The sequence below is a fragment of the Epinephelus fuscoguttatus genome, linkage group LG14, assembly GCF_011397635.1.
Source record: "Epinephelus fuscoguttatus linkage group LG14, E.fuscoguttatus.final_Chr_v1".
Taxonomy (NCBI): Eukaryota; Metazoa; Chordata; class Actinopteri; order Perciformes; family Serranidae; genus Epinephelus; species Epinephelus fuscoguttatus.
In genome coordinates, this window is record NC_064765.1 from 41,501,857 (window position 1) to 41,524,125 (window position 22,269).

The following is a 22,269-nucleotide window of genomic DNA, read 5'->3' on the forward strand; positions in this document are numbered from 1 at the left end:
TGTCTGGGCCATGACCTATTTGAAGGCGTTGTGTCAAATGACTTGGCGCTTTTATCACGCATTTGGTAAAAGTTGAGAAGCATTTTACATATGACAAACTGAATAGGTCCATCTTTAAGTTTAAACACTTGGGAAGTGATTCTCACAATAAGCCAGCTGTGGTAAAAGAAGATGGGAAAAGACTCGGGGGCTCTGCAGCACAGAATTGGTGTTTACTGCGACTTCTACCAGTATATATTGGTGATAGCATTAAAAACCCAATGGATTCACAGGTCTGGCAGTTGTGTCTTCAGTTAAGAGACATTGTGGAGCTCATTTGTGCTCCCAAAATTAATCATGATCAGGTTGCATACCTAAAGGTAATGATAGAGGAATATGTGTGTCTGAGAGGTGCCACGTTCCCTCTTCATCCTCTGAAGCCAAAGCACCACTATTTGTTGCACTATCCGGACCTCATCCTGCACTTTGGTCCACTGATTCGTTTGTGGACCTTAAGGTTTGAGAGTAAGCACTCATATTTCAAGGAGTGTGCCAGGAAATTACACAACTTCATACACCTGTGCAAAACATTGGCAGAAAGGCATCAGTTGCTTCAGTCTTACCTTTGTAGTGGCCAGTTGTTTCCTCCGACAGTTCAGGCTGTCAGTGAAGCAAATGTATATGATGAGAGCTTATATAATGATCTCATTCAGAAAGCAGTAAGGACAAGCAGCTTCACAAGGCAAAGTACTTCAGAGGCATCGGCAGTGATATACAAAGGAACCAAATATAGCAAAGGCCTTGTTGTTGTCATGGACCACACTGACCGTGGTTACGTATTTGGGAAAATATCACAAATTCTCCTGAATCGCACACAAGTGCAGTTTGTTGTCGAAGTGCATCAGTCAGTGCGTTTGGTTGAGCTTGGACTTCACTGTCTACCAGATTCTGAGAAAAAATATCTGTGCGTCAGTGCTGACAGTGTATGTGACTACTATCCACTTCCAGTATATCAGGTGTCAGGCCTCTCAGTTGTTTCCCTGCACCACTCAGTGTGTTTTTCATAAAGTTCCCAAACAATCACATACCACCATTGTGGTGAAGAGTTAAAACATATGACTAAATATGACTGTGACAATTATCACTATAACCTACAGTACATTTTGAAGAATGTAACATTACATATAAGAAAAGGGGTTTATTTAAGGGCAGATTTATTTAACACTGTGGTTACAACATTTCAATAAATCCAGTGATTTATTTATTCTTACATTTCTTTCATTTTCCCCTTTCTCTCATGTACTAGAGTTTGGGAACCCCTGACTAAAACCATATCAGGTATGGATGACGAAAGCCTTCCGCAAAAAATTGGGAAAGCCTTGCCTGAATTGGACTTTGCACAGCTGAATACATTGCTCAAGTACCTTAGAGAAGAACTTGGAGTGGTTACAGAATCTGACCTTCAGTATGTGGAGAGGGATGATATACAGCCCCTTTTAACTCCAATACAGACCCGCAGGCTTCTCAAGGCTTGCAGGGGAACGGGTAAGGAATACATGAAAATTAGTCAAAACATCAAACATGAAATGTGTGGAATCTTGTAATAACTTAAGGGTCATGATTGCTGTTATTCCATATTGATTTCTTTACATGATTGCGTTGCTATGTACAGTATGTTTCTTTTATATTTTGGAGTAGTTGGATTCTGAATGTCTTCTTGTTTCTCTTTTAAGAATCAAATGGACACATGAACACAGATTCAACAGGGAGCTCCCTGGAACTTGTTACAGTCACCAGTTCACTCCTTTCATCACAAAGTTCCACTAGTCCTGTCCTCTCTGCCAGCTCACCCCTTGACATACAACCACAGGCTGGTCCCAGTTCTTGGATCACCAGATTTGTTGTTCCATGGGAGAAGATGTCTCCTGCACTTTCACTAGCCATCTCGATGGGAAAGAGGGCTGACCCTAGAGACAGAATTGCAATGGTGAGAACTGTGGTTGAGGCCATGCAAGTCCACTGCCCAAACCCAAACAGAGCTGCATGTGCTGAAATAGCCAAAGCAATTGTGTCAAAGCATCCAAGAACGTTTGGAGATATAACGGAGGAAGGAGAACTGCTGGGGAGTGGATACCATTCTCTGCTTGAACAGCTGAAAAGAAGAGTTGAGCATGTCAACCGCAACTGTGATAGCCATCGAATCCGTCAGCCCAAGAGGACACCAAATGATGACAGCAATGCCAACAGAAGAGTGAGATCCAAAGTAGACAGCTATGGTTGTATAAATTGGCAACCAAAGGATCTTCCTGAAGGAGAGACATCAGACTCATTGGAGAGTAAGCGAGTGACCCTGGTAGAGCTGTTCGGATCTATGGGCCCAAGAGCTGCGGAACTGACAGAAGTGGATGAGTTCATGAGGCTAACATACATTTACCAACGGTACATGATAAATTCATGTCCCCCTCCCCCCTTGCACCTTCTTGAGGAACACTGGCCTTTTCTTTTCACAAAAAGAGGGCTATGCACCCACTTCCTCACACTGACTGGCATTGATATTGATGATCGTCTTGGTGAAGCTCTTGTCACAAAGGGCAGGAGGATTGTGAGTTTCTTCCAAAGCCAAAAACTGAAGTGGGGAAATGAGATCCAAGCTTTGCTGAAGGAAATGGAGAGTGCCACCTCAGAGAGAAACCAGGACCTAACTGCCATAGCAGCAGTTCTTCTCGCGATGAAGTACTTCCATGAGACGGAGGACTCCATCTTCATCTTGTCAGTCGTAAGTATTAGTTAAGTGTACACAAAGTGATTTTATTTTTATCTGTAGAAAATGGTACTCTAGAGTAGGGCTGGGCGATGTAGCCAAAGAAAATTATTATAAATAATTCATATTGGTTGAAAACTATATCAGTATTTATTGATATAGTTTTCAACCAATATGAAATATTTTATAATTACTGAAAACATTTAATGACCTATTTTTAATAATGATCATGAGAAAAACGGTTGAATTCAGCCACTTTATTTTGAACCACCTTATTTATTAAGGCATACATTTTCACACAATAATTAAAGTAAAACCTACTAAACTGATCTGACATCGGTGATATTCCATTATTAAGGGCAAAGTGAGCTTGTTTAGGACCTGTTTTTTCCATTATATTGATGAGTGTATATTGATGATATATATTGATTTATTGTCCAGCCCTACTCCAGAGATATATTTATAATGTATGAAAAATAGCTAAGGTGACTTACTGCAAGATCTGTTCCTTTTCTGTTTTGCAGGCAACTGCAACCAAGATATCTATTGAAGCAGAGAAGGATTTGCCTGCTACACCGCGGCTCATCATGCTTGGTAAGTTAAACATTTGTATTTAGTGGATAAGAATGCTTACGCATGTGTATGTTCTGTTATGCTTGTTAAGTATCAAAGTCAACCGTCCATCTGGCAAAAGCTATGAAATTGAAGAGCCACACAGTGGTGTTATTTTATGCTTATTGGTAGCAACATCATGAGTCAAAACATTTTTATAAAATTCATTTATACAAGTATTATGTGAAACTTGAAGCCTCCAGTGCACATTACACTTGTTTAAAGGTGAAAATTGGACCAGGATTAGTCCAATATTCAAGTTACACATAATTTGTGATGTCACAAATTATGCTCTGAGGAACCTGCATTTTATGTATTGTTATTGTATCAAACTCTGCACATACATTATTCTCCACAGTGAAGCTCAAACATTCAACTGTAGGAAAAGAGCTAAAATGTACATACTGAACAAAACTATAAACACAATACTTTTGTTTTTGCTACCAGTTTTACAAGTTTTTTTTTCAACAACTTTTTGTCTCAAATTTAATTCACAAATTACTGTGAATCTGTGTCAAGAGAGCACTCCTTTGACCAGATAACCCATCCATGTAGCATGCTGACCGCAGTAATGTCCACCAGGAGGTCTCTGTCTCTCCCTTTGACAGAAATAAGCCTTTTGTGTGTATAGAATGTCTTAGATTTTTTTATTGCAACTTGTGAAAAATGCAAGCAAATACAAAGTGCTGTGTTGGTGTATATTTTTTTCTTCATATTTTGTTTCATATCATTTTTTTAAACTTGTGTTTGTATATTTCAGGCAGGACACTACTGTCTGCTGACCAGTGGATGGTCAGCATTGAGGAAAAAGTGGCATATACACTGGAGCACCAACACAGTTTTGCTGCTGCCATGGCTGTGTATTTCGGTTGCTTCTACATCTACAACATTGAGTACGAGGAGTCGGCTTGCGCAACACTGGAGTTGATCCAAAGGTGAGCATGGGATAATGACATGGGAAGAACTAAAATGCGCTTCAGCCAAGCTCACAAGGGCAAGTCTTCTTGGTGTTAGTAAGGCAAGGCAATCATGTTAAAGGAAAACTTTAGAAGCCTAAGTCCAAGGACATGACATGAAGGAAAATGAATTTGAATTTATTGTGTGACTTTTGTTTCATCAAGACTCTTGACTCTGATGAAGACACACCTCTGCGTCAAAACGTTAGTTGCACAATAAATTAATATTTTGCCTTTATTCCATGTGCTTCGGTGTCTTTGGACTCAGGGTTCCAAAGTTTTCCTTTCACATGAGCATGGTATATCTTTTATGAATCTTGAAACTCTTGCTGTACTATTATGTGTACAATGTACTGTAGTTTTAAGTGGTTCAGATTTTTTAATTATTTGAACTTGATTCCTTGTGGTGTTCTGTTGTGGAGTACTAGGACACATGTATTGTATCAGTTGAGAAAAAAAAGCAAAATCAATGAAGTGGGTCAAGAAATATTTGAAGAACTAATTTATTGTTTTGTTTTTTGTCTTAAAGATTCTTTGTGAGAATAAACCCAGAGGAGGGAAGCAAATGCACGGCTAAAGTTGGCACAAGCAGGAGGACAGGAGCGGTGGTGAAAAGAAAGACGTCAGCTATGAATTCTCGCGTCACAACCTTTCTCCGACGCCTCACAGAATTTGAATGGAAGACCTCGAACTAGGTAAGTATACTGTACACACACACACACACACACACACTTGAATACTATCTATAAATTTCATAGGTAGGAACTAGGGATGGGCATCAATTTTCGATTATCAATGATTGATTGTTAAGGCTTTTGATCGATCACAAATAATTTTGATCAATAGTTGCGGCAGGACCTCGTAGTCATGGCGGCTCACCAGGTGGGGGGTCTCGTAGTCATGGCGACTTGCCAGGCCTACAAGACCCCCCACCTGGTGAGCCGCCATGACTACGAGACCCCCCGCTGGACCTATGCCAGGCAAAAAATCATAAACAGACGGAGGCTCTCATCGCTCTCCAAAGCCTCGGCGGCTTCCCCTTCCCGGCCTCTGAAAAAACTATGCCATTGAAAGACGGAGGTTTTGCTGAAAACTGAAGCCTGTAACCTCTGGCTGGTTACGGTTGTAAACACCCAGGGGTGAACTGCGCATGCGTGCCATTCTTCCTCTTTGGCCTGGGGGGTTGAAGCTTAAAACCGGGGCAGCTGCGCTCTCCTGCAGCGACAGTCTGCACTGCACTCTTTTGTTTTCTCTCTTTTGAAATACTCGCTTATCGATTAATCGATAATTGTTTATTTTTTTGATGATCGAATAATGAATTTTGATCATTTGCCCATCCCTAGTAGGAACACTGCCAACCATCTCACACATTCTGAAATGTGTGGTTGTTAAGAACAATCTTCATCTATACAGTGATGCGACCTTGTTAACAGGGGAAATATGTCTGTCTAAATCATATTGAACACCAGACAAAATCTTCAAAACAAATTAAAGGGATAGTGCACAGAAAAATTAAAATTCAGCCATTATCTACTCACCCATATGCTGAGGGAGGCAGGTGAAGTTTTAGAGTCCTCACAATACAAATGATGGTTTTTCCAAACAACTTTTTATGTGATTTTTAAACATATCTTCTCCATCTAACTCTCTCCTTCATTTACATCAGAAAGACACTCTCCACTGAAGTCTGTCCAACATCCTGCTAACCACCCCCCCCCAATCACCAAACGAAGGTCTGTGGCCTCCCCTGCCCCCTTGCCCCATTGTTTGAGGTATTTTTCAACCTCTCCGAGTTTGTTAGAGCAGAGATGCATCTGTAAATGTTGTATGTTTTTAAAGTTATGTTGACTTTTGTATTGTTCATATTGTATGACACTATGAATTTTATTGTTGTACTATTTCAGCACAGTTAATTCAGTACAACTGTTCTTAGTGAAACTGAATTGTACTGTTTTTTTGTTAATGTTTTTAAATAAAAAAAATTGAATTTACTGCATATCACTGTAAATATTTTTTTCTACAGTAATCTACAGGCCACGGCATTTCAATAATATACATCGATATTTTCAGTAATACATTTCTTACTGTAAAACTGTATAACAGTAAGGATACTGTAAGGATTTAGTGACACAGTAAGTTATTGGCAGCACTGTTGCCTACTTAATACTGTAGCAACTGTTTACTGTAACTTACTGGGAGCATGATTACCTGCTTACTACTGTAAGCAGCCGTTTACAGTAACATACTGGCAGCACTGTTGCCTGCTTAATACTGTAGCAGCTGTTTACTGTAACTTACTGGGAGCACGATTACCTGCTTACTACTGTAAGCAGCCGTTTACAGTAACATACTGGCAGCACTGTTGCCTGCTTAATACTGTAGCAGCTGTTTACTGTAACTACTGTAACAGTCGTTTACAACATTAAGCAGGCAACGGTGCTGCCAGTATGTTACTGTAAAAAAGCAAGGAAAAGGCTAACAGTGTACACTGCCACTACTCTCAATGACATTTTGCGACTGTTTTATGCGTCTGTCCAGTCGACTAAGGAAGGAGGAGAATACAGTGTTGCCAGTTTGAGGAGTTTGAGAGCCGGCATTAATCGCCACTTAAGAGACGTCAACATCATCAGCGACACTGTGTTCAAGAGCAGTAATGCGGTTTTTAAGGCGATACTGAAGCGTTACAGAAAGAGTGGGAAAGACACCAGCTTCCACCATCCTCGTATCCCTGAGTCGGACCTTGAGATAATCAGATGTTCATCTGAGCTGTCTCCCGATACGCCCCTCGGCCTCGTCAGAAAGGTGTTGTTTGATATCCAGCTGTGTTTGGCTCGGCGTGGCAGGGAGGGGAACCGTGAGCTGACCATGACATCTTTCAGCATCCAGAGAGACGAGGATGGCGTTGAATACGTCAGCCTAGCGCATAATCCTGACACTAAAAATCATAAAGATCCAAACGACCCACACAAGCAAAACCTAAGAGGTTTTATGCCTCCGGAGCACGGCTGTGGGTCGACTCTCAGACGCCGGGCTGGAGACACGCTAGATCATGTCTGTGATGGGGCATCGCTGTGAAAGCAGCCTGCAGGCTTATTGGGCTCCGTCAGTCCAGGAGAGACGAGAATGGAGCAACATTTTGTCGTCCCGCAACGTCCCAACCAGCAGAGGTCAGGGTCCACAAACGTTAAATCTCCGTCCTTCAAATGCCACTATGATGGACATGCCAGTATCTCTATCAAATTTCACAATCAACGGCAATGTTGCATTTAATTTTAAATAGTTCGTCGCAGCGGCGTTTCTTGGGACTGAGAACACTGGGGGCTGAGCCCAGAACCTTATAGGGAAGTCTAGGGGATCCTACCTGGGAAAAAAGCTCTATGCTTTCTTGAGCCTTATTGCATCTTGTCTACAGCCAAATACTGCCAACGTGTACTTCAAAATGTGTCAAAATAAAATTATATTATATTGATAGAAACAGGATGATGCACTTATAGATAACACAGGAATTAAAGCCAAAAAAATAAATATTTTGTAAATATTTTGACTGAAGCCAAGTCATATTCCCCCTCAATTTTTAAAAAATGTTAGAGGTTACATGATTTGCGATTTTTAGTTTGCTTTTTTTTTTTTTAACACCAGACCATGTGAAAAAGTTGAGTGATGATGCCTACAGACTATATCAGGAGCCATATTTTCCCCAAAAAATGCACATTACATGAGTCAGTTTAAGGCAAAATGAGATAGAGGTGCTCGGCAGCGCTCGTCAGCCCTTCGGAAGTCCTCGGGAGTTTTATTGTGAAAGCTCAGCTTTCACAATAAAAAGAAAAAGGCCAACACTTCAACCCACACAGCAACGTTAGAAGGACATAACAACAGTTACGTAGTTGTGTGCGGTATCTTTGGTAACTTATGTGAGAAAAATATCACTGCATTTATGTGTGGGAAAAGTCGCCAGCCGTACCGAGCCTTCGGGGATTTTCAGCCCGCCTAAGAGCGTCTATCACCGGGGAGGACTGTCCCGCAGCTCCGCCGGCACGCCCCCCTAACACTACACGTTTCACATAATTTTGAAGGAATAAACAGAATTTAAATTATTAATTTACCTGTTTCTGGTAACGGCTCCCCGGAGACGTGAGCCTCAGCCGAGTCAGCCTCCTTGTTTTTGAAAAAACGTCTTATATCCATGACCTTTCGTGTTGTTGCTAAAACGTCTCCCTCCAGCGCGCCAACGGTTTAGATACCGGAAGAGCCTGGTGACACGAGGCTATCAGCCAATAAAACACGGATGCTTCACGCAACCCCTCTCTCTGATTAACCAGTCTCGATCAAGCCCCAACCTCCGGGGGAGACGAGTGAGACCAATGCGGAAGTGCCAAAAACTGCAGTTCACTGACTGTCCACTTGAGGCTGGCTCCGGAAGTGAGTCAATTCCCATAGACCCCCATGTTAAAATGCCCAACTTTAGAGCAGAAATAAACATGTTTACAGCCTGGTACAAAAAATGGTTTTGGTCTCTATAGTTAAGTTCCCCTTTCATGACAACTCTGAGGGGGGTGAATTTTTTTCTAACTCTTCCGTTTAAATGTTATTAAGGTTTGAAATTGCGCATAATTAAGGGCGTGGTCACTTTGACTGACAGGTCGCACCATCACGGGTGGCTAACTAGCATGCTAACTAGCCGCTGGCTCTGCTGCAGAGCTGATCCTCGACTCGGCCGTCTGCTCGGCGTCATCTCAGCCAATTCGTGCCCATGTTCAAGGCATTGAACCTGTCCTCTCAGCCGTGCTTGCGCCTTTCGGATAATTTTTCAGGCAAATATTGGAGTAATATGGCTTGCTGTTCGACTAATTATACCAACAGACCGTCCAAGAAGTCTGTGCTCCAGGTTTTTCGGTAAGTGAAATTCTGAAATTCTAGTATTATTTTATTTATGTTTATATGTTAGCACTAATTAGCGGTCACCATCTAGCTTGTCAGTTTATTATTATATTATTAAGTCTTTATTTAATACATGTAAAATCACGTTGATACCGGAGGTCTCATTTTCAAATGCGACCTGTATCACAGCAGCAACATCCACATCAAGTTACAGAGCCACAGACAATACGATACAACACAAGCTTAGCTCGTTAACTAGCTAACCAGCCAGCTAACGGTTAGCCTTCGAGCAAGACGCCAGTCCGGGGATGCATCGAAGTCAGAGCCTGACAGAGAAGTGTTAGGATGTAGGCATTTAGGGAGAGAATATTTTGAACAAAAGGCTGAGGCTGTGTGAGGTTTGAAAATAAAGGTCCACCACGTTAGTTAGCTAACGTGTTGCAATGTTAACGTTGTCATATGAGCAGTGTAACGTTAACGTAACATTAAGGCTATACTTGTGTATTTAAATTAAAAAGTGGCGAACTGTGTGAAATTACAATAAGGTGTGTAACGTAATTGAAAAAAAACTAATGTGACATTTGACTGTCACATATAAAATATTAATAAGATTACTGTATGATATAGGCCTGTGCTTACACAACAATAGATAATGCACAGACAGAATATGAGGACTGTGATGGCCACCACCTTTTTGTTTTGCTAAAATAAATTGATTATGATCTGTTAAACATTGAAGTAAGTTAAGTTGTATTGTTTGCATGTAATGGAGTCTGTTAAGTAGGTAACCTAACACATATATTACTTTTAATATCTATTTGTCTGTGTAAAGTTTTCCTCTAGGTGACCCAGACAGACTGGACCAGTGGACACTCAACACGAGGAGACAGAACTGGACTCCAAACAAGACTTCCCATCTGTGCAGTGAACACTTTGAGAGTCATCACTTCAGCACCGACTCCAGGATAAAGACATCTTTTTTTCATACAGTACCTCACAAAGAGTCAAGAAATTTATTAGTTTGAAATGATGAATTATTGTCCATAATACATTTAAATGCATTACATAAATTACTAATTGTCATACATTACTAAATACTCGATTAGGGCACAGCTTGTACTATTCCTGATAAGGTGAAATTACTGACACACCAGTGCAGTTTAGTGTTCCCCTGATGCAAAAGGCCAAATGAAGATTTTATTAATCAAGGAACATGACATGTATTTACCAACTTTAACATTTTAGTGCCTTTTATGCAAAGACCCTTTATCAAAGTGAGAATTACTATCTTTTCCCCACACACAGTCTGTGAAGAACCAATGGAAAAATATTCTCATAATGAGACAGCTGAACATAGCATGATTCCACAGTGGCAGTGAGCTTTGAGAACAGTTCAGTTTCCTTTTGATAGCAACAATTATTTTAATGTGGATGAATTGCATATTGTACATTCATACTCCTTTTGTCTTGGTAGTACAGTTAAATTTAAAATCACATTCAAATATAAAGTTGAATATCTACAGAACTTAAACACAAAACTATTTTATGAATGACAGCCACTTACTCAGCAATAAGATCATTTTGGTGGTGAGTGGGCTTTTAACCAAGACAGGCTGTAGTCAATGTTTTCTACCTGTGTTTTTAACCTATTATCTTTCTCTCATGTAGGACACTTGTGGAAAGTTACAACGCCTTGACCAATGTGATATTTACTCCACAGTAAAGAGGTTGTTTAACAAGAAATTAAGATTTTGCAAATTATGACACTGGGTCCTAATCCATAGGTTTTATAATTACTGTTATAAATCTTTTCATTTATTCCATGTGTACTTTTGTAACATTTTAAAATGGATGTTTTCATGAATGCAAGCTTTGACTTAATTTTGTTAAACTGTTTGTGAAATGGTTCGAATTTTTGTGATATAAAGTGGATCAGACAAAATTTACTTTAGAGTAAAAACAATTTTTTGAAAGCTGTCTTTCATCAGTTTCCTGTAATGATTGGAAATATAGTGGTGATTTAAACCTTTAACAAAATATAATAGTTATTAATGGCATCTTAATGTTTTCATTTATGTCTTAACATTTACCCAAGTTTGCATTTATCTTAGCAGAATGTAAAAAAAAAAAAAAAAAAAAAATGAAAAGCTTATGTTATGTGCTGGTTTTGTTTGGACATTTAAGACAAATGAAGAAAATTCACTGAGAAACTATTCTTCTTTTGTGAAAAACAAGGAAATATGTGCACACTGAATAGTTTTAAGTCCCGTAGGAGGTATTGTTTATTTGTGACATGACATATGAGAAGGTTCTGTGGGTATTGCTCGGTATTGAGACTTATATAGTGAGGCTAAAAAAAACAGCAACACATAATTGGCTGATTATCTTTCTGCTTGCCTCACTATAAAAACGTCACAGTACCTTTGCCTGAGGAAGACCCTCTCAGAGTTGGCAACATAGCAAACAAGTGATACCTCCTTGGGGGCTTCACAACTATTGTGTCCAGCTAATTCTTGGTTTTTCACTTTGAGCCCTTTTATCCGGTCACATTCTTCTGTGTTAAAACTAGACTTCTAACAGAGCAGCAAACAAAGGTTACTCTTCAAAATCTTCTCAGGCTCTGCTGGGTGTAAGGTGCTTAGTTATCTTCAAGTACAAAGTTAAAATAATCAGGCCCACACAGGAATGGACAGCTTAATTTTTTGTCAGTGACAATGTTAAACATTAATGCTTAATGTTTTGTCTGTAGTATATGATTTGTTTGCCCTTTCAATTGACAGTCAGATTTGATTGTGAAATACAACATTCAGTCAGTAACAAAGACAAAAGGAGTGCAAATATAAATAGAATTTATTGAAATTTTAAACAAGTTATAGATGAATATCAAAAACTCAACATTAGCCATGACAGCCTGGGCTATGATCAGGCCTAACAAAATGTGTCCTAAAGGCCAAATTCAAAAGCAGTAACATTGCCAACTGTAAGCAGTTCACTGCGTTTGGAGGTGGTCTTTAAGACAATTAACTAATTTACTTAAAAACATATAATTTTCCCTAGGTGTGAGATGAATGTGTCTGATGTGAGGGTGCTCAATTATGGCACCATTTAAACTATGAACAAATGTAGCCATAACACACATTTCCTGGCCTTATCAATCTTTGCTGGATTGCCACCAGCCTCCCACCTGCACCTTTGGGCCAATGAAGAAACTATTATCTTAATGCCAGGATGCTGGAGGTGAAGCTGGTGCAGGTCCTCCTTCATCATGCTGACCAGCTTGACACTGCTGACCTTCCCCATGTCATTGCCGCCACAGTGGATGATGAGGACATCTGGTGCTGCTCTTCCTCGCAGGGAGTGGGAAAAGAAGGAGAGAAGGCCTCCCCACTGCAGTCAGCCAAACCAGCAGACACGGACGCCCGGCATGCTGAGGGTGCTTCCCAAGGTCTCTGCAGCTCTCTGGACACCACGCCGGACATAGTCACCAATGATCCACGCTGTGTATATGAAAGTAAAATGAGTGTAATAAATTATTAGCGTTATATATTTAAAAAAAAGTTGAAGCGTTTTTTTTAAGATAACAGCTGAATCATTGTTTCAAAGTTTGTTGTATAACGTTAGTTTCAGCTAAACTCAACTTACCTCAAGTTTCGTGAGGGAGCTGGCACCAAGGGAGCAGCCAACACCACAGGGCTAGCCAAAGTAGCGTAGCTTCTTAGCCTAGCTTGTTAGCCTTAGCTAACTTAGCAGCGCCGAGCGAGGTGGGTGTGTTTAGGCAGCCAGGCTTCCTTTGGCCCACCTCTTTGCCCATTTTTGATTGTCCGGGAGTTGGGCGGAGTCAGGCACTGCCAAGATGGCGACGTCCAGAGCGGAGTATTTTGAGCTTCAAATCCACTCTTCAGAAACGGACGGATGACGTCACGGCGACTACGTCCATTATTTTATACAGTCTATGGTCTCGACGTCATCCTGTGTTGCATTCACTGAAAATGGAAAACTACAACTTCTTTAGTGGCTCGTTAATGTACAGTTATCATTATTTCTTCTGAAGTTGAATTATTCGGGGCTTAAGAAAAAACGTTTGGGGCTTAAGCCCCGGATGCCCAGGCCAGGCGACGCCACTGGTTCGTCGCCTGTCTTTCTGTCTTGCTTACCTTACTTAGGCTACTTACTTGCTTGATACAGAGTGAATAGTGGATAATACTTATAAAAACGATTTAGGATAGACTTACTTGCTTGATACACATTTAATGATGAGAGTGAATGGTGGATATTTATTGCAATAAAAATGATTTAGGAAACTATCTGTGGACTTTGATTATTTGAAACAAAATTCCGCATCATCCTCTGGACACACACAAGCGGTAAGAGCAGTGGCGGTTCTAGGCCAGTTTCAATGGGGGGGCCAAGCTAGGGCCAGTCCTTTTGATACAGGGGCACATACAAGTACGGTCAAATATCTAAGTCTGAACAATAAGATATATATATGTGTAAGGGGGTCCGGGGGCATGCTCCCCCGGGAGAAAATTTTGTATTTGATTTAAAGGCATCAATCTGGTGAATTCTGAGAGCAAAGTTATGATGGCAGAATATGCCTAGATTTCAACATCTTTGTGCTTTTTATGTGTGAAAAATGTTCCATTTTTACTGATAAAAACACTAGTTGTATGTTATGGTGAAGGGTTACACTTAAAATACGTATTAAGTATTAGTGGTTAAACATTTCAGTAATCAAAAGAAAAATGACTGATGTACTGATCTGCCTCTGGAGGGCTATTTTAATATTTAAAATCATGTGCAGACAAAATATTCTTTTAAAATTCTCACACTCACAAGTACAGTTCCAGATACGCAAAACAATACAAAATACGCAAAACGAAAGGAAAACAAAAGGTGAGATTCAAATAAATTACACACAAACAGGCACAAATTACTGCTTTCCTCCCTCCCTCTCGATTTGCAAGTACAGCACCCTGAATCAGAGCATTTCAAAAGCCCTCTGGTAGTTGAATGCCTCTGGGACTCAAGAGTACCTGGCTGCAGACCTCCAACCTCCACGGGTGACAGGAAACATGTGACCTCCATGGGTGACAGGAAACACGTGACCTCAGCAGCGGAAGTTCTTCTTGTAGCAGCAGACCTTCGGGCTTTTATTGTGTATTATTGTATATTTAGTAAATAATAATGATTTTTAAAAACTTCGGCCTTCGCAGTTAATACGAAATGCGTTAACTCAACAGCGGAAAATGTTCGTATTCTATGTACTCGATGTTTGGTTCTTAAAACGTGCAATTTTGCACACAGAAATAAATTATAAATAAAAATATTAATGAATAGTAACACACATTCATACACACACACACACACACACACACACACATATATATATATATATATATATATAATATACAAAATTATTATGAAGCAATAATTATATATAATATAAAAATAAAAATAACAAAATAAACAATTTCTTATAAATAATTTAATAAACAAACCGAAACCAGTAATAATGTTAAAATAAACACGTTTTGTTTAAGATAAATAAACCCCAGCAATTAAAACCTATTTTAAATGACTAAATTAAATTAACCAAGTTCTGACAGCACATCATGTGAATTTTTTTTATCAAAAATTGCTGTGATTATGTGATCCTGTATAGTCATGTATGAGGATATATGTGTAACATATTTTTTCTTTGCTTGCTTGTTTTTTTTTCCTTTTCTTTCTAGACTTATTTGTTAATTTTTATTTATGTACACCACCTCCACCTCCAGATTAAAAAAAAATCTTGAATGTCTTTCAAAAAGCAATAAAAACTTGACTTTTAAAAAAAGATCAAAAATTGCATGAGACATGTCCCCCTTATCCATCAAAACAAAGAGAAAGAAACAAGACATCACTACAGTTCAACATCATTTTTATTAGTTTATTTTAACAGACAAATCAAAACTTTCTCCCATTGGCCATGAGCTTCTAAACTTTGGACAGAGAGGACAACCCCACTCTGCACCGGAGAAGGCTGTCCTCTCTAACCGGCCTCCAGAGTGTATGATTGATGGATGCATCTGCAAAACAGTATACATTACTATACTAAGACCTGGTTTCCCAGAGAGTGATAAAGGCAGGCCCTACAGATGGTTAGTTTTGGTAATAGTCAGGCCAACATCAACTGCATGCTACACGCCCTATGTTTACATGCACTTCACTAATCACATTACCTTCCCTCTTACAGCAGTGTTTTTTCAACTGCTGCTTCTGTTCACAGAAACACTTATTTATAAACAATTTTAACACCTGACAGTGTTGTGGAAATTCTCTGCTACTGGTGAAGAATGAGAATTTATTTTCTTTGCAAAGAAAAGGTCATTCAACACACAAGCGGTCAGAGTGAAGAAAGACCCCAAACATGGAGAGACCTACACATTTATGCCCGAGCGCTCATTAAGGTGCGTTTCACACCCCTTTGTCTGCCACGGGTAGGAAATTACAATTACAATTCTCCCTTTTGAGTATTCATGTCACTAAACAAAAATAAAATAAAATAGTCACAACTTAATTATCTGACACTTTAATTCATGTTCTTTGGTGTCAAAGAGCTCTGGAGAAATAACTGATTACTAGTATTATTAGACAGAAGAGGACAAAAAGGAGGCGTCTAGTAAAATCATGATTCAGTGCTTATTACTGTGGGATCACTGTCAAACACCTGTTATGAATTAATCAGGGAAAATACCTGTAGTGGTATGCTAATTTTGTAATGTTAGGTATAGAGATCTACAGATAATATAATAAAACAACAACGTGATGAGATGTAACATAATGCACTGTCATCTTGTGTGTCAATGTCGTACACTTTATATAAGGATAATTTTATTGCAAAGAGCTGTTGTATCACACAAACCAGCAGTTTGTCTTTTGTTTTCACAATAAAATCAACACACACACTTCTTCAAGAAACAGTGCGCATAAATCTAGCTTTATTACACAAGGGTTCCCAGATAGCAAAATACAGTGATTCAACGTTGAATTTTGGTGAAATTGGTTATTTTTGGTTGAAGTTGATAAATCTATGTTTATTCAATATTTAATTACAGCTACCATTTCAACATTTGAAAAAATGTTGTCGAATCAGCATTGTATAGATGCTGGGTTTTCAATGTTGAAATGTCAACATTAAATAGACATGGTTTCAATGTATGGCATGCTGTGCATCTGTGCCCCCGCCCACGAGACTTGCTCTCTCCTGAGACCAAACCAGTTCAAACCAGTTAACAGTTGGCAGCGGTTGGCAGCTTTTAGCGGCTTTCATTACCTTCGAGTGACAAAAGAAGACAAACTGGTAAGTCCTAATGAGAACATAATGTGTTTTCACCTGGAAATTCCAGCATGTCAACTTTGTGAATTATTACCGTGAGGTTGTAGCTTATTAGCGTCGTTAGCATTAGCTAGCACTAGCGCTAGCATTCTAGATAACGCTAGCTAACGCTAGTGTGTCCGTGTGCAGACGCTACGTTGAGGGTTCAGGGTTTCCCCCAGTGTATTATAAGCCTGGCAGGCCACCAGGCTTTACTTGCCCCCTGCCAGGCTAAGCATTGTTTAGTATTTTTTTTTAATTTACTTCGCACTGCATCAAAACATGATCAGGTGTCTTTTTTTCATCACCTGACAACGTCACAACTAACCATCTCTGGTTGAGCATAATCGCGCATAACGGGACATGTCCCGGACGTCATGCTCATCAGACCGCTGCTTCACCAGCTGACCGATAGCTCCGCACCGAGTCGACCGCGTTGCCGTTAATGAGAACCGACCCGCGACTCCGAGAGGCTCAGCCAGCCGCTGCAGCAGGGCTGTTAGCTGTTAGCACAGAGCTCAGAGCTTCTGTGAGCCCACATGCTTTCACCACATATGAAAATGATCCAGCGTTTGATTTTTCAGCTCCTAAGGTTCCCGTTTACACACGTTTGTTTTTTACTCGGCATAGATATATACACGTATCTATGTTCACTCCAGTCCAAACAGTAGATCAGTGGGTGTCATGTGTTCCCATGGCAACTAACCGGAAGCAGACGCAGACAAATCTCTGAGAGAAAAAAACCTAAATAACGCCTACTTCAGACAGTTGTCTTTTAGTTTTTAGTGCAAACTGTTCATATTATTATTATTATTAATTTATTTATTTATTTTTGTGGTTGGTTGACAGCATTTCAAGAGAGTAGCTGGTGTTAAAATATGTTACATAAAATGTCTTATAATAATACATGATTATGGTAATATTTTACAATTTTCAGTTAACTTTAAACATTAGGCAAGGCTTTATGGAACCATTCTACTGCTCCATTAATGAATCTGTTACTGATACGTAGGGCCTTGCCATGGGGATTTATATATTTTGGGGGGATATATAATGATATATGTATATAAAAAACACACTTTGGCACTGGTGGGCTGCCACTGGGCCGCTGGGACACTGGGGTCACCCTACCACCGGGCCTAACAAGTTTTCTGGGGGAAACCCTGCGGGTTAGTGTTATGTCATAGCGTGGTGAATGTGCCGGTCACAACTCAGCGTTTGGGAGTTGTTGGATTGTGTATTTGCTGAGTTTGATGAGGGAAACCAAAAAACACCAGTCACCATAGAAGTGGCTGAGCAGCTAGCGGCTCTGCTACGCTCATCTGGAAACATCTTATGCTTTGATTTCCTCTATTTTCAGGGTTGTGATAACACTACAAGTCGAGAGGATTCACTGCAATACAGAAGGCCAAGTAATAATTGCAATCACAGTAGCACCACCTCTCTTTTCTCAAGATGACCTCTTATTGGGCTAAAAGAGAGTCAGCAAAATTGTAAGGAGTATAGAGAACGATATTCTTGAGGAATATGAGGAAACTCTTGATAATCAAAGGGAGAATGTACACCCATGTGGGAATAGGGAACCACCCTTCAGAATCTCACACATTTCCCAACTAGATGCACCACCAGCTTCCAATGTACACATGGAAAGGGATCATGTGGATAGTAGTGTAGCTGGGAATAGTGAAGTTGAATCAGATCACGTACAAATGGAAAATGATCATACAGATGGTAGTGAACCTGACAATGATGAAGTTAACTCAGATTCTGATTCTGACAGTGATGATGAGCATCAGCCTAGTCAGGATCTGCTCATAAGGAGTTTAAGATATTGGGCAACATCCTACTCAATCAGTGTGGTTGCTCTGTCCGCTCTGCTGTCCATCTTAAGACTATTTCACCCTAGGCTTCCAAAAGATGGAAGAACCCTGCTTGGAACACAATCTCATGTTGAAACCACTAAAATGCAAGGTGGCGAGTACTATCATTTTGGATTGATGCAAGGAATACTTTCACGATTGAAATGTTTAAATTTACCAGTGAACCTCAGAACTCTTACTTTACAGTTCAACATAGATGGTCTCCCCCTCTTTAAGAGTTCAAGACTTCAGTTCTGGCCTATACTTGCAATTCTAAGATGTGATTACACTAAGTCCCCATTTATTGTTGGTATCTTTTGTGGTTTAAGCAAGCCAAGGTGTATTGTTGAGTATCTACAGCAATTTGTTAGTGACCTTAAAAATGTACTGGCTAATGGCATTGTTCATAATGGTAAACGATTTAATGTACTGGTTTCCTCATTTGTGTGTGATGCTCCAGCCAAAGCCTTCGTCAAAAATATAAAGTCACATAATGGATACTCAGGATGTGACAAGTGTCATCAAGAGGGTGTATGGAGGAACAAAATGACATATCCTGACACAAATGTCAGGCTCAGGACAGATGCAAGTTATTGTGAGATGATTGATGAGGAACATCACTTGAAACAAACACTCAGTCCTTTAACAGGGATAGTAAATATGGTCTCTTCATTCCCAATTGATTACATGCACCTATGTTGTCTTGGGGTGATGAGAAAACTGTTGAATATTTGGTCAAAGGGCAAACTAGCCACTCGGCTTCTGTTGGGAATAGAAGGATTTTATATGTTTTACTATCAGTTGTGTTTCACTATATAAATTTTAGATGTGTGAACAATGAGAATACTGAGATGATTTCAGCTGATCTGAATGTGTTTGCTTTGCAGAAGTGGAGAAGTACAGGAGAGGAAGAGACATGAAGTCTGAGGAGCACATACCGCAATGCTTAGATAATTAGTTTCATATATGGTAAAAAGAATAGAAAGTGATGAACAGATAGTAAGGTACAGCACGTGTAGGGAGTTGTGTTGTTCTCTTGTCTTTCAAAACAGGAACCACGCCCCCACTGTCAGCGGGAAGGAGTCAGATTAACACGAGGCAGGGGCGTGGTGTGGTGAAGGAGGAAGTGGAACTGCCAATGAGAAGAGGACAACGCCTTGCGTGCACAATGACACTCTGTTACGCTCAAATATACTGGGTCAGGGAAAGGACAGGAGGTCAGACTTCGTGAACTGACACACCTTTGTTGTTCGTCAGGGACGTGAAGTTGAGACCCAGAGCTCTGTAATTTTATTCCTTTACTGCTTAATAAACTACATTAACTGAGACCGAATATCTTCTCCTATTGCTTCAATAAAGAACACGCAGGACTGAGCTCACACATAGCATATTGGAGAGTAGGATGAGCCCCAAGTCCATCACTTCCTTCACAAACTGTTAACAGTATATCAAATAAACTGCTAGGGTTACATTCCAACACCCCTTGTGAATTCAATCGCAAGCCAAGAGGTTTGAATGAGCTAGATTGTTGGAAGGCCACTGAGCTCCGGTCCTTCATGTTGTACTGGGGTCCTGTAGTGCTGAAGGATTGCCTTCCCAGTGAGTTTTATGACTACTTCATGTTGTTTTCAGTGGCCATGTATTTGTTGTTGTCTCCTGGAATTTCTGGTGATATGGTTGAATTTGCACATAGATTGATGATTTCCTTTGTGGAACACTTTGGACAGTTGTATGGCAGGGATGAGATTGTGTACAATGTACACCAGCTTATTCACTTAGCCGATGAATACAAACAATTTGGACCTTTGGATAATGTTTCGGGATTCCCCTTTGAGAATTATCTTGGACAAATAAAGCATCTTTTACGCAAGCCACACCAACCTCTACAACAGGTGGTCAAAAGATTGTCAGAAATGCCACATGTCGAGGTTCCATTACCATCAGATGAACCAGTCTTACAGAAAATCCATACTGATGGTCCACTTCCTCAACATTTCAGTGTTTCTCTACAGTACACAAAGGTCTCCTGTAGTCGTTTTACCTTGTCCACAAAGCAGGGGGATAAATTGTATTGAGTTGGGAGATGGAATTGCAGTAGTCCAGAATGTAGTCCAGGAAGAAAATGAGGTCTATGTGATATACAAAGGTTCAGACACCAAGAATCATATTACACTTATCCCTGTGAGTCCTCATGCATAGGTACATACAAGGTTAAGGAGTTATGTGATGATATTGGGGTTGGGAAACTGAGTTGTATTAAACGTAAATGTGTTCTGTATCCAGAATCAGAGGGAAATGGCCTCATCGCTATTCCAATTGCTCATATGCAGTAGCATACCACTCATATTGCTAGGCACGTTAATGGCATTTTATGATTTTTATTATTTATATGTAAATGTAATTACAATCAGAATATTAGAATACATTTATTGTACACAGGATGGAAAGTGAAGTGGTGCTGTGGGCCGTTGTACTATTTCCAAACGGCGGAACTGCAACAGTTCTTGCCAGCTGGTTCAATCCTAAGGAAGGAACATTGTTATGGCCCCCCAAAAACATAAATTATATGAAGGCCCTCAAAGAAAACATGCCACCCCATGAAGGATGGACCACATATGAGGATGTCCGGCTCTTAATTAATTGTGGTAGGTAGTCACTGCATCACCATTATCTGATGTGAATTGAAATTTATCTGAATTAAAATCTGATTGCCATTTTCAAAACCTTTTCTTAATTAGTAATCATACTTCTTAAAAATTTCATACTGTATGTTCTACTTATTCTTTTGCAGACTCATTAGAAAAGGCCAAACAGTATGAAGAAAAGTATGTGAATACTGGATGTCCAACCACTGATTTGGAATTGGAGGAGGAAGCAGAGGAATGTCGGAAAAGAAGAACAAGGTACAGTGGAATTCCTCAACCAAATGTGTTTGGTGCATTGGTTTACTTATTAGCTCACACCTAGATGCTGGGGCTTTGTGGTGAATGCCCACCCTGACAGAGAGAAAGAGAGCGACAGACAGCGCAACAGAGTGAGAGTGAGAGCGACAGAGGAAGAGCGCAACAGAGTTACACACAGAGAGACAGTTACACAGAGTGAGAGGGAGATACACAGTTACACAGAGTGAGAGGGGGATACACACACAGTTACACAGAGACAGTTACACAGAGTGAGAGGGAGATACACACACAGTTACACAGAGTGAGAGGGGGGTACACACACAGTTACACAGAGACAGTTACACAGAGTGAGAGGGAGATACACACACAGTTACACAGAGTGAGAGGGGGGTACACACACAGTTACACAGAGACAGTTACACAGAGTGAGAGGGAGATACACACACAGTTACACAGAGTGAGAGGGGGATACACACAGTTACACAGAGTGAGAGGGGGGTACACACACAGTTACACAGAGACAGTTACACAGAGTGAGAGGGAGATACACAAACAGTTACACAGAGTGAGAGGGAGATAAACACACAGTTACACAGAGTGAGAGGGAGATAAACACACACACAGTTACACAGCGAGTTAGATGTTTCTCCTGTGATAGACTAGTCATGTCTGTGTGTACTTGTACATTAAGCTAACTCATTCTGCAAAAACAAGCAATAGGCTCATGGCCTGTGAACTTTGTCTCTCAAGGCTTGCTCAACTTAATTTAATTATGCTTAAAATTGTTTCAATTGCTGGGAATGTTAAATGTTTAATTTTTGTTTTCAAGGCCAAATCCTGTGTATTTGGAGTCGGATGGAGAGCCAGAAACAATAAAAGTGAAGAGAAAATTTGCAAAGCCACCAGCTGTTCGTTTTCCAGGTACAGAGATGACACTGTCAGTTATGGCACTAACTGCTACGCC

At 40.1% G+C, this 22,269-nt stretch overlaps 1 protein-coding gene across 2 annotated transcripts in view; it reads left to right on the forward strand.

Moving 5' to 3' along the window:
- LOC125900954 (uncharacterized) overlaps nt 1-6,111 on the forward strand; it is a 10,924-nt gene extending 4,813 nt beyond the window's left edge. For both annotated transcript variants that reach the window (XM_049596280.1, XM_049596281.1), the window contains 6 exons: nt 1,286-1,524; nt 1,713-2,755; nt 3,265-3,334; nt 4,113-4,287; nt 4,838-5,003; nt 5,975-6,111. In XM_049596280.1, the coding sequence (XP_049452237.1) occupies nt 1,320-1,524; nt 1,713-2,755; nt 3,265-3,334; nt 4,113-4,287; nt 4,838-5,003 (1,659 nt within the window). In that variant the 5' untranslated portion in view covers nt 1,286-1,319 and the 3' untranslated portion in view covers nt 5,975-6,111. The remainder of the gene's footprint in view (nt 1-1,285; nt 1,525-1,712; nt 2,756-3,264; nt 3,335-4,112; nt 4,288-4,837; nt 5,004-5,974) is intronic.
- Nucleotides 6,112-22,269: the final 16,158 nt, after the last annotated feature.